Source organism: Drosophila sulfurigaster, chromosome X, assembly GCF_023558435.1.
Source record: "Drosophila sulfurigaster albostrigata strain 15112-1811.04 chromosome X, ASM2355843v2, whole genome shotgun sequence".
In the NCBI taxonomy this organism is placed as follows: Eukaryota; Metazoa; Arthropoda; class Insecta; order Diptera; family Drosophilidae; genus Drosophila; species Drosophila sulfurigaster.
In genome coordinates, this window is record NC_084885.1 from 27,192,003 (window position 1) to 27,206,335 (window position 14,333).

At 36.1% G+C, this 14,333-nt stretch overlaps 1 protein-coding gene across 15 annotated transcripts in view; it reads right to left on the minus strand.

Moving 5' to 3' along the window:
* Positions 1-14,333, minus strand: part of LOC133847019 (uncharacterized) — a 139,677-nt gene that overhangs the window by 46,241 nt on the left and 79,103 nt on the right. For 8 of the 15 annotated variants that reach the window (XM_062281738.1, XM_062281728.1, XM_062281726.1 and 5 more), the window contains exons 3-6: positions 6,543-6,654; positions 4,681-4,912; positions 4,441-4,615; positions 513-554 (exon numbers count right to left, since the gene is read on the minus strand). In XM_062281738.1, coding sequence (XP_062137722.1) covers positions 513-554; positions 4,441-4,615; positions 4,681-4,912; positions 6,543-6,654 — 561 coding nt within the window. The remainder of the gene's footprint in view (positions 1-512; positions 555-4,440; positions 4,616-4,680; positions 4,913-6,542; positions 6,655-14,333) is intronic. The other 7 variants (XM_062281740.1, XM_062281733.1, XM_062281734.1 and 4 more) reach the window with 1 other exon arrangement.

A 14,333-nucleotide genomic window follows, 5' to 3' on the forward strand; every position in this document is an offset into this window, starting at 1 on the left:
TCAGCTAAAAGAGAAAGAGAGAGAGATAGATAGATAGATAGAGAAAGGGCTGGGGTGTCGTGAGGGATGTAAAAAGAGCGGGCAGCGCTAGAGCTGAGCAAAAGATTAGTGCTAGCGATGATAGCATACATCGCTCTGGGGAATTAGCGCGCGAGCGCTAGCTTACGGGTTAGAGAGAGACAGAGAAAGACAGAGAAAGAGAGCAATATAGAGCGCTAGAATAAACAAGAGACAGAGAGAGAGAGAGAGAAAGAGAGCGAGCTAGTAGACGACTAAGGTTCATTTACGTGTGTGTTTTCTGTGTGTTGTTTGTTTGTGTTTCTGTTAAGCAACATTTTACTTTTAGTATTTGGTTTTTCCTTTTTTTTTTGTATATTTGTTGGTAGATTTTAAAGATCTTTTTAAATAGTTGTATTTTTGTTTGGCGTGTATTGTGTTTATTTTTTTTTTTTGTTTGGGGGAAAAAGGGTAGAGTATTTAAGAGGGGGGAAAAATAAATCATTTTATCTTACGAGTTAACACGGACTCGAACTCTGTACACTTCAGGTAGTCCCCTGTAAACAAAAAATTTGTTCGCGGTATGATTTTTGTTTTGTTTAGGTATTTTGCTTTTTTTTGGTATTTTTTTTTTTGTATTTTCATTTAAAATGAAGAAAAACAGAAAACAGAAACGGAACACAAAAATGTGAAAGAATAATTTGTGAAAATCAAAATTGAATTTGTTACATTTGTTTTTTTTTTGTAAACTCAATATGAAGAAAAATAACATTAATAAAGTTAAATGGGGAAATTTGAGTATTTGTTTTGAATAGATTTACTTAAGTTTTTTTTTTTGTTATTTTTCTTTATTGTTTAGATTTCATCTTTCACTCGGCTGCCAATTTATCAATTCAAATTGTTATGTGATTTTTTGTGATTTAAAATATCTATTATTTTTCGAATGGTTTTCAGCTACAACGGAAAAACGAAAACGAAAACGAAAAACAACAAAAATGTACGAACAGAAAAAAGAAAGTATGAAAAGTAAAAAGGAAATATGTTGTAGAGAACTGGAAAAAGAGTTTTTCATATACATATATGTAAATATGCAGTATATTTGTTGATATAAATATATATATATATATTTGTAATATTGTTGTTACTGTTAGCTGTTGTTGTTGTGGTTGTTGTTGTTGTTGTTGTTGTACTTGTTGTTGTATTTGTTGTTGTGGTTGTTGTTTTTGGTCTGTTGTCTGCACATCATAAACAAAAAATGAATAAAAGTTGTGAAAGTAATAGAGAGAAAACTCGCCTGCCCTTTGTGTTGAATTGGCGAGTTGTTGCTTCAACTGTTGCATGTACTTACAAGTGTGTGTGTGTGTGTGCGTGTGTGCGAGTGTGGGTGTGTGTGTGTGAGTGTGAGTGCTGCTAGCAAAAAATAAACTTGCATTTTATGCAAAACTGCGTACGAAAAAATTCGCGAGAAAAAATAAAACGTACATCAAAATAAACAGTAAACGGTAAATAACTAACGCGCACATGATCGACACCTGCGATACCCTGCAAAAATGTTATGTCCAAGGTTCGCCATGGACAGCAGAATACAGACAATGATTACGTATACGTAATATACGCCTTGCCAACGGCAAACGAATGCGGCCAGAAAATATCTGTTATCAATGAAATATTAAGAGGATTGCCCGAACGTGTTTCACAATTATTACTCGAAAATCTTGGCAAAATATATGCACAATTTCTTCCCTATATCATATATAGTATGATACATATATCGTTCATGTCCCGGGCAATCAAAAAGCGTCAGAAATGTATATGGAGATTTTTGCATGAGGCATGTGAAATTCACACCATTTAGAGTGCTGCCCATTTCAATCAACGAGACACAGCAGTTAAAAAGAGACAGACAAAGACAGCAAGACAGACAGAGAGAGAGAGAGAGAAAGAAGAAAGAGAGAGAGAGAGAGAAAGAGCAAGAGCGAACACAAATTTAATGCAGCAATCGGAAATGCAATAAAAAAAAGAGAGAGAAAAGAGAAAATTGGTTGAGCATAAAAATTTGCATTGCTGTCGCGAATTATTTACAATAATTATGCAAATCAGTTGGCGACCAACAGAAAAACCAAAAAAGAACAAAAAAAAAACGAGAGGAAAACGTAAAACGGGGCATAAAATTAACACCTAAAAGTGTGGCCTATTTTCCGTTAAATGCGAAAATGTAAAATTCTTTTTTTCAATATATATGCGTGGATATATACATATATATTTTGTATATATACATATATTGTAGGTATGTACAAATTGCGTGGCATGCAGAACCATCGATTAACGATAACACAAAAATAACCAACAACAACAAAACCAAAAATAAAAACGGTAAACGAATAAACTGCATCAGCATTTTGGTCAAAAAACAAAATTGCCAAAAAATCAAAAATTTATGTTGCCTACTTTTCGGGGCACTTAGTGTGCACCACGTGTGTGTGTGTGTGCGTGTGTGCGCGTATGTGTGTGTGAGTGTATTTGCTGCTGCTGACGTCATTGACAGATGGACAGACAGCTGGACAGTTGGCCGTGATAAATGATTGTTAGTTGGCAAAACAAAAAAAAGTATTGAACATCTTTGCCAAAAGAGACAAAAAAGAGAGAGAGAGAGAGATAGCTGCAGTTGACAGCAGGCAACACAATGCCTGCACTTTAATTTAATTGTCAATGTCTTAGGCTAGCTTTTCTTTTTTTGTGAAATTGTCTTCGGCGCCTTTTTTTTGTTGATTCTGTGCATGCTTAAGTTGATAACAAGCCGACATCTTGCCTAAATATAATTCGTGTTTTAGTTTTAAAGTACTTTATTTTGAGTTTTCGTTTTTATAATCAATACACATAGAGTAGAAGGGAATAATATATAGGCAGAAAATGCCATGTTCGACTCTATATAGTATACACTCTTGAACAGCTTCAATAAAGATATGTGTGTAAGTAAGTTTTTCTGTCCGTATGAAACGCTGGATCTCAGAGCCAATAAGAGATAGATGTATCATTTTTTCTGAACCCATTTATTTTCTAAGCAGATCATGTTTGTATAACATTTTTATCACTCCCTCCCACAATATTCTGATTCTAATCTAGTTTATTTTGTTCTCTATGATATATTTTGAATGTAACATATAATCCAAATATAGCTGTATAGTTTCAGTTATTTCGGGACTTAGTTGATATGACTGAAAATCTGTTATATATTCTTTTATATAATTTGTTATATATTATTTGTTATTATAGTATATTTTTATGCATCTTTATATTTAGGTATTTCGGGGCGTTTTGTTTAGGCTGACAATCTGATATAATCTGTGCTCTTTGGTATATTTTGAATATAGTGTAATATCAATATACCAAATATTATACATTTTTTGGGTATTGTTGAAAATGATTATATTCTTTACTTTTATTTTTTTCCCCTCTTGGTATTATTGAAAATAGGCATCTTTGTCTTTTTTGTTGTCCCAGAATGATCTTCTTAGTTTTTGCCAAAGTGAACCAATTTCACTCCCTGTTTCATAGTACACTTCAAAATAGGACAGCTCTCCACTTATATACACAGATTTTGCTGTTTTTCGGTGAAACTGAGGCTAAGCACTCTGCTGCTGCTGACGACATCCAAAAGGAGGAGAAATGCACAGAGAACTGTCCAAGCTGGAAGCTGCAACTTCATCAAATTGACGAGCAGTCATTGCATTTGCTATGCAAATTGTCAGCACTTGTACCTCTGAGTGTATGGTTGTGTGTGTGTTTGTGTGTGTGTACGTGTGTGTGTGGATGAGAGTGTGGGCTGTAAGCTGTCAGCTGTGAGTGGCATTTGGTTGAGAACCCAAAGCGAAGCCAACGCAAAAAAGTAAAAAATATGAATCAGCAGCCAGGCAGCCCAGATGCAAAGAGAGTGAGCAGGGGAAGAGGTGAACAGAGGGAGAACTATATATAAAAGAGACAGTCAAAGAGAGAGAGGAGGAAAAGGATTGGAGAGACAAAGAGAGAGGAACGCTCAAAGCCTTAAAAATTATCTAAGCAGCTATCAAAAATCAAAGCCAAAAATCAAAAAAAACCAAATCACAACGCAATAAATCAACGAAACCAAAAATGAAAAGCACATGAAACGCAACCGAAAATGTCAAAAATTATTGATATATATATATATTATAGTAAATATATATTCATATATGTGTGTGATTATATATATGTCTAGGCGATACGATTATCAAAAATATGGTATATATGTATGTTTATCCATTGCGTCGTCGCCTGCAGCAGACAGCAGACACACAGATAAAGATTTTGTGATACACAGACTCGGTAACATTTTGCGTCGTCATCTCTCAGTTGGATCGTCCGTTGCCCCACCCACAATATGGTATATATACCCTCGTGTTAAATGTCCGTTGATTGTGTACTCACGTTATGGGATAGATCATGCCATCGGGTCGTTCCAAGGTGCAGCGCTGTCGCAAGATTCCCTCCCACAGCTGCACGCCGATGATGCCAAAGATGAAGAACACAAAGAAGCAGAGCAAGAGAACATTTCCCAACATGGGCAGAGTATCCAGGAGTAGCATCACCAAGATACGCATACCTAAAGAATTTAGTACATTATAACTATCGCCTTACTATCGATCGATATATGTATCGATTACTTACTGGGTATGCGATTGATTGCTCTCAGCGGTCGAAGCACGCGTATCGTTCGAATTGCCGTCAAATTGAGATTCTCCACCTGCATCACATACTCCGGCAGTCCGGCAAGCACTATGAAAAAGTCCAAGCGATTCCACGAGTCGGCCATATACGTGTTCTTCCCACAAAAGCCCATGGCCACCATTTTGATAATCATCTCCAGGGCGAAGAACATAAAGATGATGTCGTCGAAGCTCTGAAAGTGTGAGTAGAAGGCAAATGTTGGTACATCATTTGCACATACTTCGAAATGAAGAAAACAAACTTGTGAGATAGATTTCATAAAACAATTTATTGACTCACTTTTCATTTATTACTTTAATTCCCTACAAAATTTTGAAAAGTATATATTTGAATTGTTTTACGAAGAGGAAAGTATGATAAAAATGAATGCACGAAACTTAAGTTCAATCACTTTACATAAGATAGCTTATTTTCTTTCGCTTTACTAACTGTTTTTGAAGAACTTGTTAAGTGACTAATTTCTGAACTGAATCCCATTAATGAACATTTGCTCATCCTTTATACAACAGTTTTCATAAAACAATTTATTGACTCACTTTTCATTGATTACTTTAATTCTCTACAAAATTTTGAAAAGTATATATTCGAATTGTTTTGCGAAGAGGAAAGTATGATAAAAAATGAATGCAGGGAACTCATGTTCAATCACAGTAATTTTCTTTCGCTTTACTAACTCTTTTTGAAGAACTTGCCTACACTTGTTGAGTGACTAATTTCCGAACTGAATCCCATTTATGAACATTCGCCCATCCCTTATACAACACTTTGCCATACACATTATATAATATATCACATTGTAGACTCTCATTAGATTAGCTACAATCTGAACTCACTTGGGAGTCAGCCAGTGTCAACTGTATTAATGTGTGTGCCTGTGTGTGTGTGTGTGGATGGATATTCGCATAGTTGTGTCAACACTTTGGCAACGCATTTAACTAATTTTGTCACTGGCCATTTAACCATTTCCTTTGCTTTGTCTCCGACTGTTGGGGTGCAAAGGAGAGCAAGGAGAGAAGCTCAGTGGAGAGCTTAAAGAAAAGTGCAAATGACAGTTGTCAAAATGAGCTCTCTACTCAGTCTGTCCACTACGTGTTGCTACACAACATGCGTCTACGCCCACTCACACACACACAGAGAGCACACACTCATACACACACACACACACATAGCACATAGACGTAGGGCAAACAATGTGGCAAGAGCGACATGCAGTCCACGACGACGACGCTGCTCAAACAACTCTCAGCAATTTGGGCGCCACTTATGTCCTTGTCGTCGTTCATTCTTATACTTTGCCTCTGCACACTCTCTTGGTTTCCAATGTTGCCAATTTGACGCTGTCTCTCTTCCCCACTCTCTCATTCGCCCTCTCTCTTTCCCTGGCGTTTTTTTTCGGTCGTGTGCTTTACACTTGGCTGCGGCCAAAATGTGTCTCTGCTGCCTGCCTGCCTGCCTTCATATCATTTACAAACATTTTCGCACGTTGCGCTTCACATTTTCTATACGCTGTCGCTGTCTCGCACTGTAATTGCCTCGAAGCCAACTCCCTCCATCTCCATCTCCTTCGCTCCCCCCCCTTCCCTCGTGTGCGTTGCCTAATGAGCCGAAGTGCCTGTTTGATGTCATCAGCAGCAAAGGCAGAGACAGGAAGTGAGCCAAAAAATTGCTTAAATAAATGACAGTTAATGTGACGCCAGGCGGTGACAGCTTGTCGGTCGAAGGGATGGAGGAAGGTGGAAGGTGCAAGGTGGAAGGAGGACAGGTGGTAGATACATATACATAGTTAGATCTGGTTTACTTACCTGCAGTATCCTGCAGCGCGGCTTGAGGCACGTATCGTCCACACAGGGCTGATACATGCCCAGAGTAATGCAGTTCAGCAATATGACCAGAATCGAGATGCGCTCGAACCACGTGTGAGTCGCAAACATAGTTACAAGTTAAGGCAAACTCTCGCTCTCTCGAGCATGGAAAATGTGTTGAATGCTGTAACAAATAGTAACACAGTCGAAGCAACTACAAGCTAAGCTTGCATATTTCGAGAACATCATTTGAACACAAATTTAGTGTAGAGTACGTTCAGTACTTTTGTTTCTAAGAACTTGAACTTCATGTTACAAGTAAGAATCATATTCAAAATAAATATATTTTTAAATGCGAATGCGGTATTTTTATCTTAAAAATGTAATAAATAAATATATACAAATAATAAAACTCAAATATAGCATAAAATACTTAGGTATGAACCAAATAAATATACCAAAAATATACTTGCATATAATGGACAATTCTTAAATATACTTGAAATATACATATAATATATCAAACATATACATATGTTGAAAATACTTAAATATGATAAAATAACACTTCAATATACCAAAAACACTTAAACATACACCAAATAAATATACCAAAAAGTACTTTAATATATATATTAAAATAATATACCAAACATACCAGAAAATATTGAAATACAGATAATTTATATACCGACAAATTTCTAAAAGCACATATATTGCTTTTTACGAATTCATGTTAATCGTTATAAATATAAAATAAATCCTAAAGGCGAGAGCGGTATATTACAAATATACCAATAAAATATACCAAAAATACGTTAATATAATAAAAATAATACTTAAACATACCATATAATTAATATACCGAAAAAATACTAAAACCGAACATTTTATTTTTATAAATTCGCTAAAATGTTGCAATTTTGAAGTTAAATATTGATAACACTTTTGAATTATATGCTTATATAGTCTTATGACTTATCGCAGAAAAACTTTTTATCTTTACAGATCGCTTCGTTGTACAAGAACTGCAAAAAAAAAAAAACAAGGTAAGCTTGGCTCTATTTAAATTGTTCTACTGTTCGCATTAATTTGTGAGCGTAGTAAATATAACTTTAAAACGTAGTTGAGCTTAGAACTAGATTTGAAAGTTTACGAGATAGAGATTTTAAAAGAAGCTGACAAATAAATCAAATAGACGCCTAACTGTCATCTCAGTTGTTGTCTGTCTGTCTGACTGTCTCTCAGTCTGTTGGACAGTTTTGTTTTTCTCTTGGTTGTCTGCTGATTCCAAGGACGAAATGCAAAAACGCACAACTTGAAGACGGAGATGAAGATGAAGATGAAGACGAAGACGAAGAAATAAGCCAGCTGAGCTCAATGTTAGGTAGTTGCTGCATAGATATAGATACTCTCGGTTGCTGTTTACCAGCGCGACTAATGCGCACTCAAGTACTTGTCAACTTGGTTGCATTTCGTACTCAACGTGCTCCATCTCTCTCTTTCTTATTCTCTCTCTCTGTTTCTCTGTCTATCTGTTAGTGTTTCTCGTTAGTTCGTTGCGGTTGTTGGTCGTTTGGGGTTTTGCTGCTTGGCTACGCTTTAAGCAAAATGGCAAAGAAATGGCACAAATTGATGACAGTTACTCACTCACTCACCCATCCATCCATTCATTCATCCAACTATTCATTCATTCACTCACTCATTCGGGCAGTCATTCAGTCATTTCGGGATAATGCAATGAAGCAGTTGAAAGAGAGAAGAATATGAAGTTTGCTAAGCCTTTTAGCCAGTCTGCGATTATGCACAAAATGTAAGCCACTCATAAACTGACTGAATGACTAACTCACTAACTGACTGACTGATTGACTGCTGCTCAAGCAAATAACTGTTAATATTGCCAAGTGAAAGTCCATGAAAATATGATGATTGTGTCTGATTGATTGTCTGACGTGGCCTCAAGTGCCTGTTGAGAAAAACACGACCAGATGTGCTCCATAGTTGGATAATAGAAAACGCATTGAAGTGAAGCAAGACAAATGGTCAAAAGTTAAAGCAACATTTTAATAGTTGCAAAGTTTTTAAAAGAAGAAAACGTAAGCGAAGCAGAAGGGAAAACGCAACAAGAGATGTATCAGGACTTGTTTGATTAAGACTGAAAACGAAAGAGAGAAAGTTGATAAGCAAACAGTGTAAAGAAAAAGCTAGAATAATTGGAGAAGTACAGTAAAGAAATGCTATACATGAAATCAAATGAGCTGTTCAATGACAGTCGAAAACAGACAGAAAACATAAGCGAAGAAATAATGTGTAATGAGCAAGCACCAAGCAATTAGAGAAGTGTCAAGGTTTTTGTGAGTGATCAAGGCTGAAAGAGGCAAAAAACAACCGAGAGCACAATGAAAAGATACAAGTTTAGAGAAGTTCACCAGTAGAAAGCAAATCGAGAAGTAAATGAAAGTGAACTCAAGGATTAGATAGGTACAGTGAAAAGTGAAAAGAGACAAGAAAGTGAAGAAGGTCGCACAAAAAAGTCCAGCGAAAAGTGAGCATAGATTGTTACTAAGAAAAGTGGAACAAATATAGATATAGATAAATATATAGAGAGTTAAAAAAAAAATAAGTAATTTCAATTAGAGAAGTACAGTGGATAAGGAAATACTGTAACTGTAAAAAGAAGTACTCAAGCAGAACAGAGAAGGTCACCCAATAAAGATGAAAGGCATTAAGAAGTGCAGGGCATGGTAAAAAGAGATTGTAGTTAAGAGAAGTGTATCAAATATATTGAAAGCCAGCAAAATTCAGAGAAGTTTAGTGGGGAATAAGAAGAGACTGTCAGTAAAAAATGCTTCAGGAAAGAATTACTCAAGAAATACAGAAAAGGTCAAAGAGTCAATGATTATAGAAGAATAGTGAAAGTGAGGAGAGTCTAGAAAGAGAAAAATGTGGCACAAAAATGCAAAAGAAGTACAACAAAAGCTGAGCATAGATTGTAACTTAGAGAAGCTCAGAGAGAGCCAACAAAAATGTGAGTAAAGTCAATTAGAGAAGTACACTGAGGGATAAAAAAGTCTATGTAAAAAATAGTGTTTTAGAAAGTATTTCTCCAGAAGTACAGAGAAAGTCACCCAATAAAGATTAAAGGCATTAAGAAGTACAGGGAATGGTAAGTATAGATTGTAGTTAAGAGAAGTGCAACAAATATATTGAAAGGCAGCAAAATTCAGAGAAGTACAGTGGGGAATAAGAAGAGACTGTCAGTAAAAAATGCTTCAGAAAAGAATTACTCAAGAAGTACAGAAAAGGTCAGAGCAAAAATTCAAAGAGTCAATGATTAGAGAAGTACAGCGAAAGGTGAAATGAAAAGCACAGTACAATAACATAGATTCTGCTCTGGTAAATTTTTTGGAAAATTTCGCTGGTTTAATGTTGGCTTTCTTTGCAATTTCTAAAGTCCTCTTCGCATCTCCGCCTCTCCACTCTTACATTGTATTGCGTCCCCCTTTTTGTACATGAATAGCCCGCAAGTTTGTGATATTTTTGCATTAAAACAACAATCTCGGTGACGCCGCCGCGAGCCTTCAATACAAAGAGAGAGAGAGAGAGAGAGAGAGGGAGAGAAGCCAAGGCCAGGAGAGCAGTCAGCCACAGCCACAGAAAGGGGAAGCAGGGGGGAGGATGAAGGAGGAAGGGAAGGAATGTGGCAGGGGCTTAATGCATGCCAAATGCGCACCAAGGACCACATTTTTTATGAGGCGCGCAATTACGAGGAGGCAGTGGAGAAAGAGTAAGAGAGAGACAGAGAGAATGAAAGAGAGAAGGAGAGAGAGAGAGAGAGATGGAGAGGAAACAATGGTGGGGAAATGTTTACGCTATTAACGCACAATTAAAGATAAAAACGGAAACAACACAATGGACAGCACCCAAAAAGGACAATCGCCCAGTCCCTGCAATTCATTAGGTGAACGTGCAGGCCGCGAATGTGAGGGAGATAGCATAAAAGAGAGAGACAGAGAGAGAAAGAGGGAGAGGGAGAGGGAGAGGGCAAAGCGGTTAAATGGACAGCATATGCAGGTCAGGTCGCCAGTGTCATAAAAACAAATGTGAAAAGCGTCGACGACACGCACGACGCAGTTCCTTCCCCCCAAAAAAGCGAGCGAGGAGAGTGCGGAGAGTGTGGAGAGTGGAGAAAAGTGTGTGTGTGTGTGTGTGTGGAGAGAGGCAAAGCGGAATCGGGCTGTATAAATATTGCAACAGCTCAAATATGCGACACTAGCAAAGCGAGCAGAGCAGCGAAAGAGATGCAGATAGAAAGAGAGAGAGAGAGAGAGAGAGAGAGAGAGGCATGGCCAAGGGGGAGTGGCTGCTATGGCATGATGGAGGGAGGAGGGAGGAAGGGAAGTTGGTGTAGGCATCCATTATTTTTGATTTGGCGCGCAACGGCAAAGGCCACCAACAAACCAACAGTAAACAAATTAAGTCGAGCGTAAAGTCGGCCAACGGAGGCGCCGAAATGGGGGCGTGGTCATAGCCAGCCCCCCTCCATAAAGGAGGAGGAGGGGAGAGGGGCGACTCATGCGAGCGTGCAAAAATCGCAACAAATTAAAAGACTGACAAACAAAAAGCGACCGTGAAGCCGACTCAGATGAATGGACACGAATATTTCTGAATACGCCAGCCAAAGGCGAGCTAGAAAGAGACAAAATGCGAGATTGAGAGAGACAGAGAGAGAGCGAACAAAACTTGAGATAATTGGCAATGGGGAAAAAGCATATACAGTAGATCACAGCTTATTTCAACCACCACCAACCGACAACTTTGAGTTAGTGTACTGGCCAAACTAAAAGAGGTATTAACTTTATTTAAACGCAGGATTTTAGTTTAATGTTTTAACATACACGATATTTTTTTATTTATCCACTTATTTTTTGTTTACTATATAAAATGATTGAAAAACAAAAAAATGCCAAAAAAAAGTACCACAGCTTATTTCAACCAGCTGGAAATAACTAATTTTAAATATGTTAATCTATGTATTTAATACTTAGTATGACCTCCATGTTGGTCAATAGCTCCTTCCAGACAGTTTGGAATAGATTCCACCAATTTTTTTGTGATGTAGGGGCTAATTTTGTCCCATTCTTCCGCTAAAGCCGTTTTAAGGTTAGATTTGTTGGAAATTGGCCTTTTTCCGATGTTCTGGTCCAAAATGGCCCAAAAATTTTTTACAACATTTATGTCAGGTCACTGAGCTGATGGTTTCATGACATGACGACAGTTGCAAATTAGCCAATCTTGCCCAATTCTTGCCTTAAGCCTAGGGTCATTGTCTTGGTAGAAGCGGAAATCATCCTTAATGCCCAGTTTATATGCACTTTGGATCAAATTGACATTCAGTACCTCTAGGTATTGAGTCTAGTCAATGGTCGCGTCAATAAAATTGAGTTTTCCGACTACGGCTGTGGACATACAGGCCCAAACCACGACGCTACCACCGTAATGCGTGACTGTAGGCTTTAAATTTATGTTTTGAAGCCCGGAATTTGGATTCTGACCGACATATGGAGCTCCAACCAAGCCAAAAATGTTGATTTTGGACTCGTCCACAAATATAATTAAGTTCCAAAAGTTTTTATCCTTTCCCACATGCTCCTTGACAAATTTCAAAGGAGCCTTTTGATTCGCGTGCCTTATAAACGGTTTCTTGCGCCTTGTACTGTCATTAAAGTTACTTTCCCGAAGTACTCTCGAATTGATTCTGGGTGGCACGCCTTACTCAATTCCTCCTCTATAACACTGGCAAATTTTGGTGACGAAAATTTTGGATTTTCCCGATTTTCCGGACAATATAACGCGCGTCGGTCTCATTAAAAAATGCATTGGGTACATTTTTGCCCTTCTCATGCACTATACTTTCGCGAAAAAAACAATGAAATGATTCTTTGCACAGTCGAAACACTCAGATGCAGCATTTCATAAATTTTTGGACGGGAAAATCCATTCTTTAAAGGAGCTATGACGTCATTTTCCTTCTCAATTGTGGTTCACGGACCCATTTTGTAAAATACGCGTGTATTTCGAAATCTATAGCTTAAAATGTCGAAAATCTAACTTCTATGTATTGAAAATACTATACACAAAGCAATAGATCCATAAAGACCAGTTATTTTCCTAGGAAACTGATCTTCGCACAGCTGCAAAGTTGCTGGTTGAAATAAGCTGTGGTACTTTTTTTTGGCATTTTTTTGTTTTTCAATCATTTTATATAGTAAAAAAAAAATTAGTGGATAAATGAAAAAATATCTTGTATTTTAAAACATTAAACTAAAATCCTGCGTTTAAATAAAGTTAATACCTCTTTTAGTTTGGCCAGTACACTAACTCAAAGTTGTCGGTTGGTGGTGGTTGAAATAAGCTGTGATCTACTGTATATACTATATATGGTATAAATATAATACCAATATATGGCCATTGAATTGACTTTTTTTCCACTTGAAATCGAAAACAAGTTTCGCATTCTTTTGAACACATCAACAGAAAAAAAGAAATGTAAAAAAAAAAAAAGGAAAAATGACACAAAATTGGAAGCAAAGAAATGTGATGATTGTGTGGATTTGTGTTTTTGGCCCAGTTCACAATTCACAATTCAAAGTTCTAAAGTTGAAGCTCAATTAAAAGCTGAATACGAGCAAATACGAATTTGCCGCTTGAATTGTGCTTTTCAAATGCATTTCGAATGCATCTTTAATTCATATTTTGATATCGATTCAAACGCATTCTCGTTTGCAAATCGAAAGTATGTTAAGCAAAACTAAAAGCTAATCTCTTTTAAAAATTGTGTCGACTTTGCTTCAGATTTTCTTTTGGATGCGTAAAAGCAGTTGAATCGTTTTCTCTGGCAGAGAAAAAGTGGTAAAATACTCATTATAAATTCCAATGTGCAAGTTAGTGAATGCATTAAATTCACTTATTTAATATTATTAAATGTTTGCAACTTTGCAAAATTTTAGAAAATATGGTTAGCTAAAGAAAATCCAATTTATTGATCCATTCATTTTGTCTTCATTTTTAACAGAAGGTCAAGAACTTACTCTGAATTAATTCGTTTTGGCAAAATTATGCTTAAAATATTTATCGATAGTTTAATTATTTAAGCCACAAATTTTATTTGATTTTGGGAATCGATATTTTGAACTCTATTTTTTTTAATGGCTGAGTATATTAATACCACACATAGATATTGATATATCTTGGTATTTTTCGGTATATTAATTTGATGTATTTTTAAAGAATTATTTATATGAATATTTAATTTATTATTATTTATTTTATTATATTTGATGAATATTTATATTATACCTAAAATATCTTTTGGTATTTTTTTTTTAGGATATTATTATGGTTTTTTATTTCAAATTTAATATCGCAAAGTTCCAAAAAGAATAATACCGCAAAGTATTATTTATATTATACCTAATATATTCTTTGGAATTTTCACAGGATAAGAATATGGTATTTTAAAAGTTTAATACCGCAAAGTACCAAAGAGAATAATACCGTAAAGTATTATTTTTATTTAAACAAATTCGGTATATTAATTTGGTATAATTCGGTACTTTTCGGTATACTAATTTGGTACACTTTTAAAGAATAATACCGCAAAGTGTTAGTTATATTATACCTAATATAGCTATTGGTATATTTCGGTACATTAATTTGGTATAGTTTTAAAGCAAGTATTAGGCAAAGTATTATTTCTATTAAAAATTGGAAGTGATTCTTTAGTTTAGT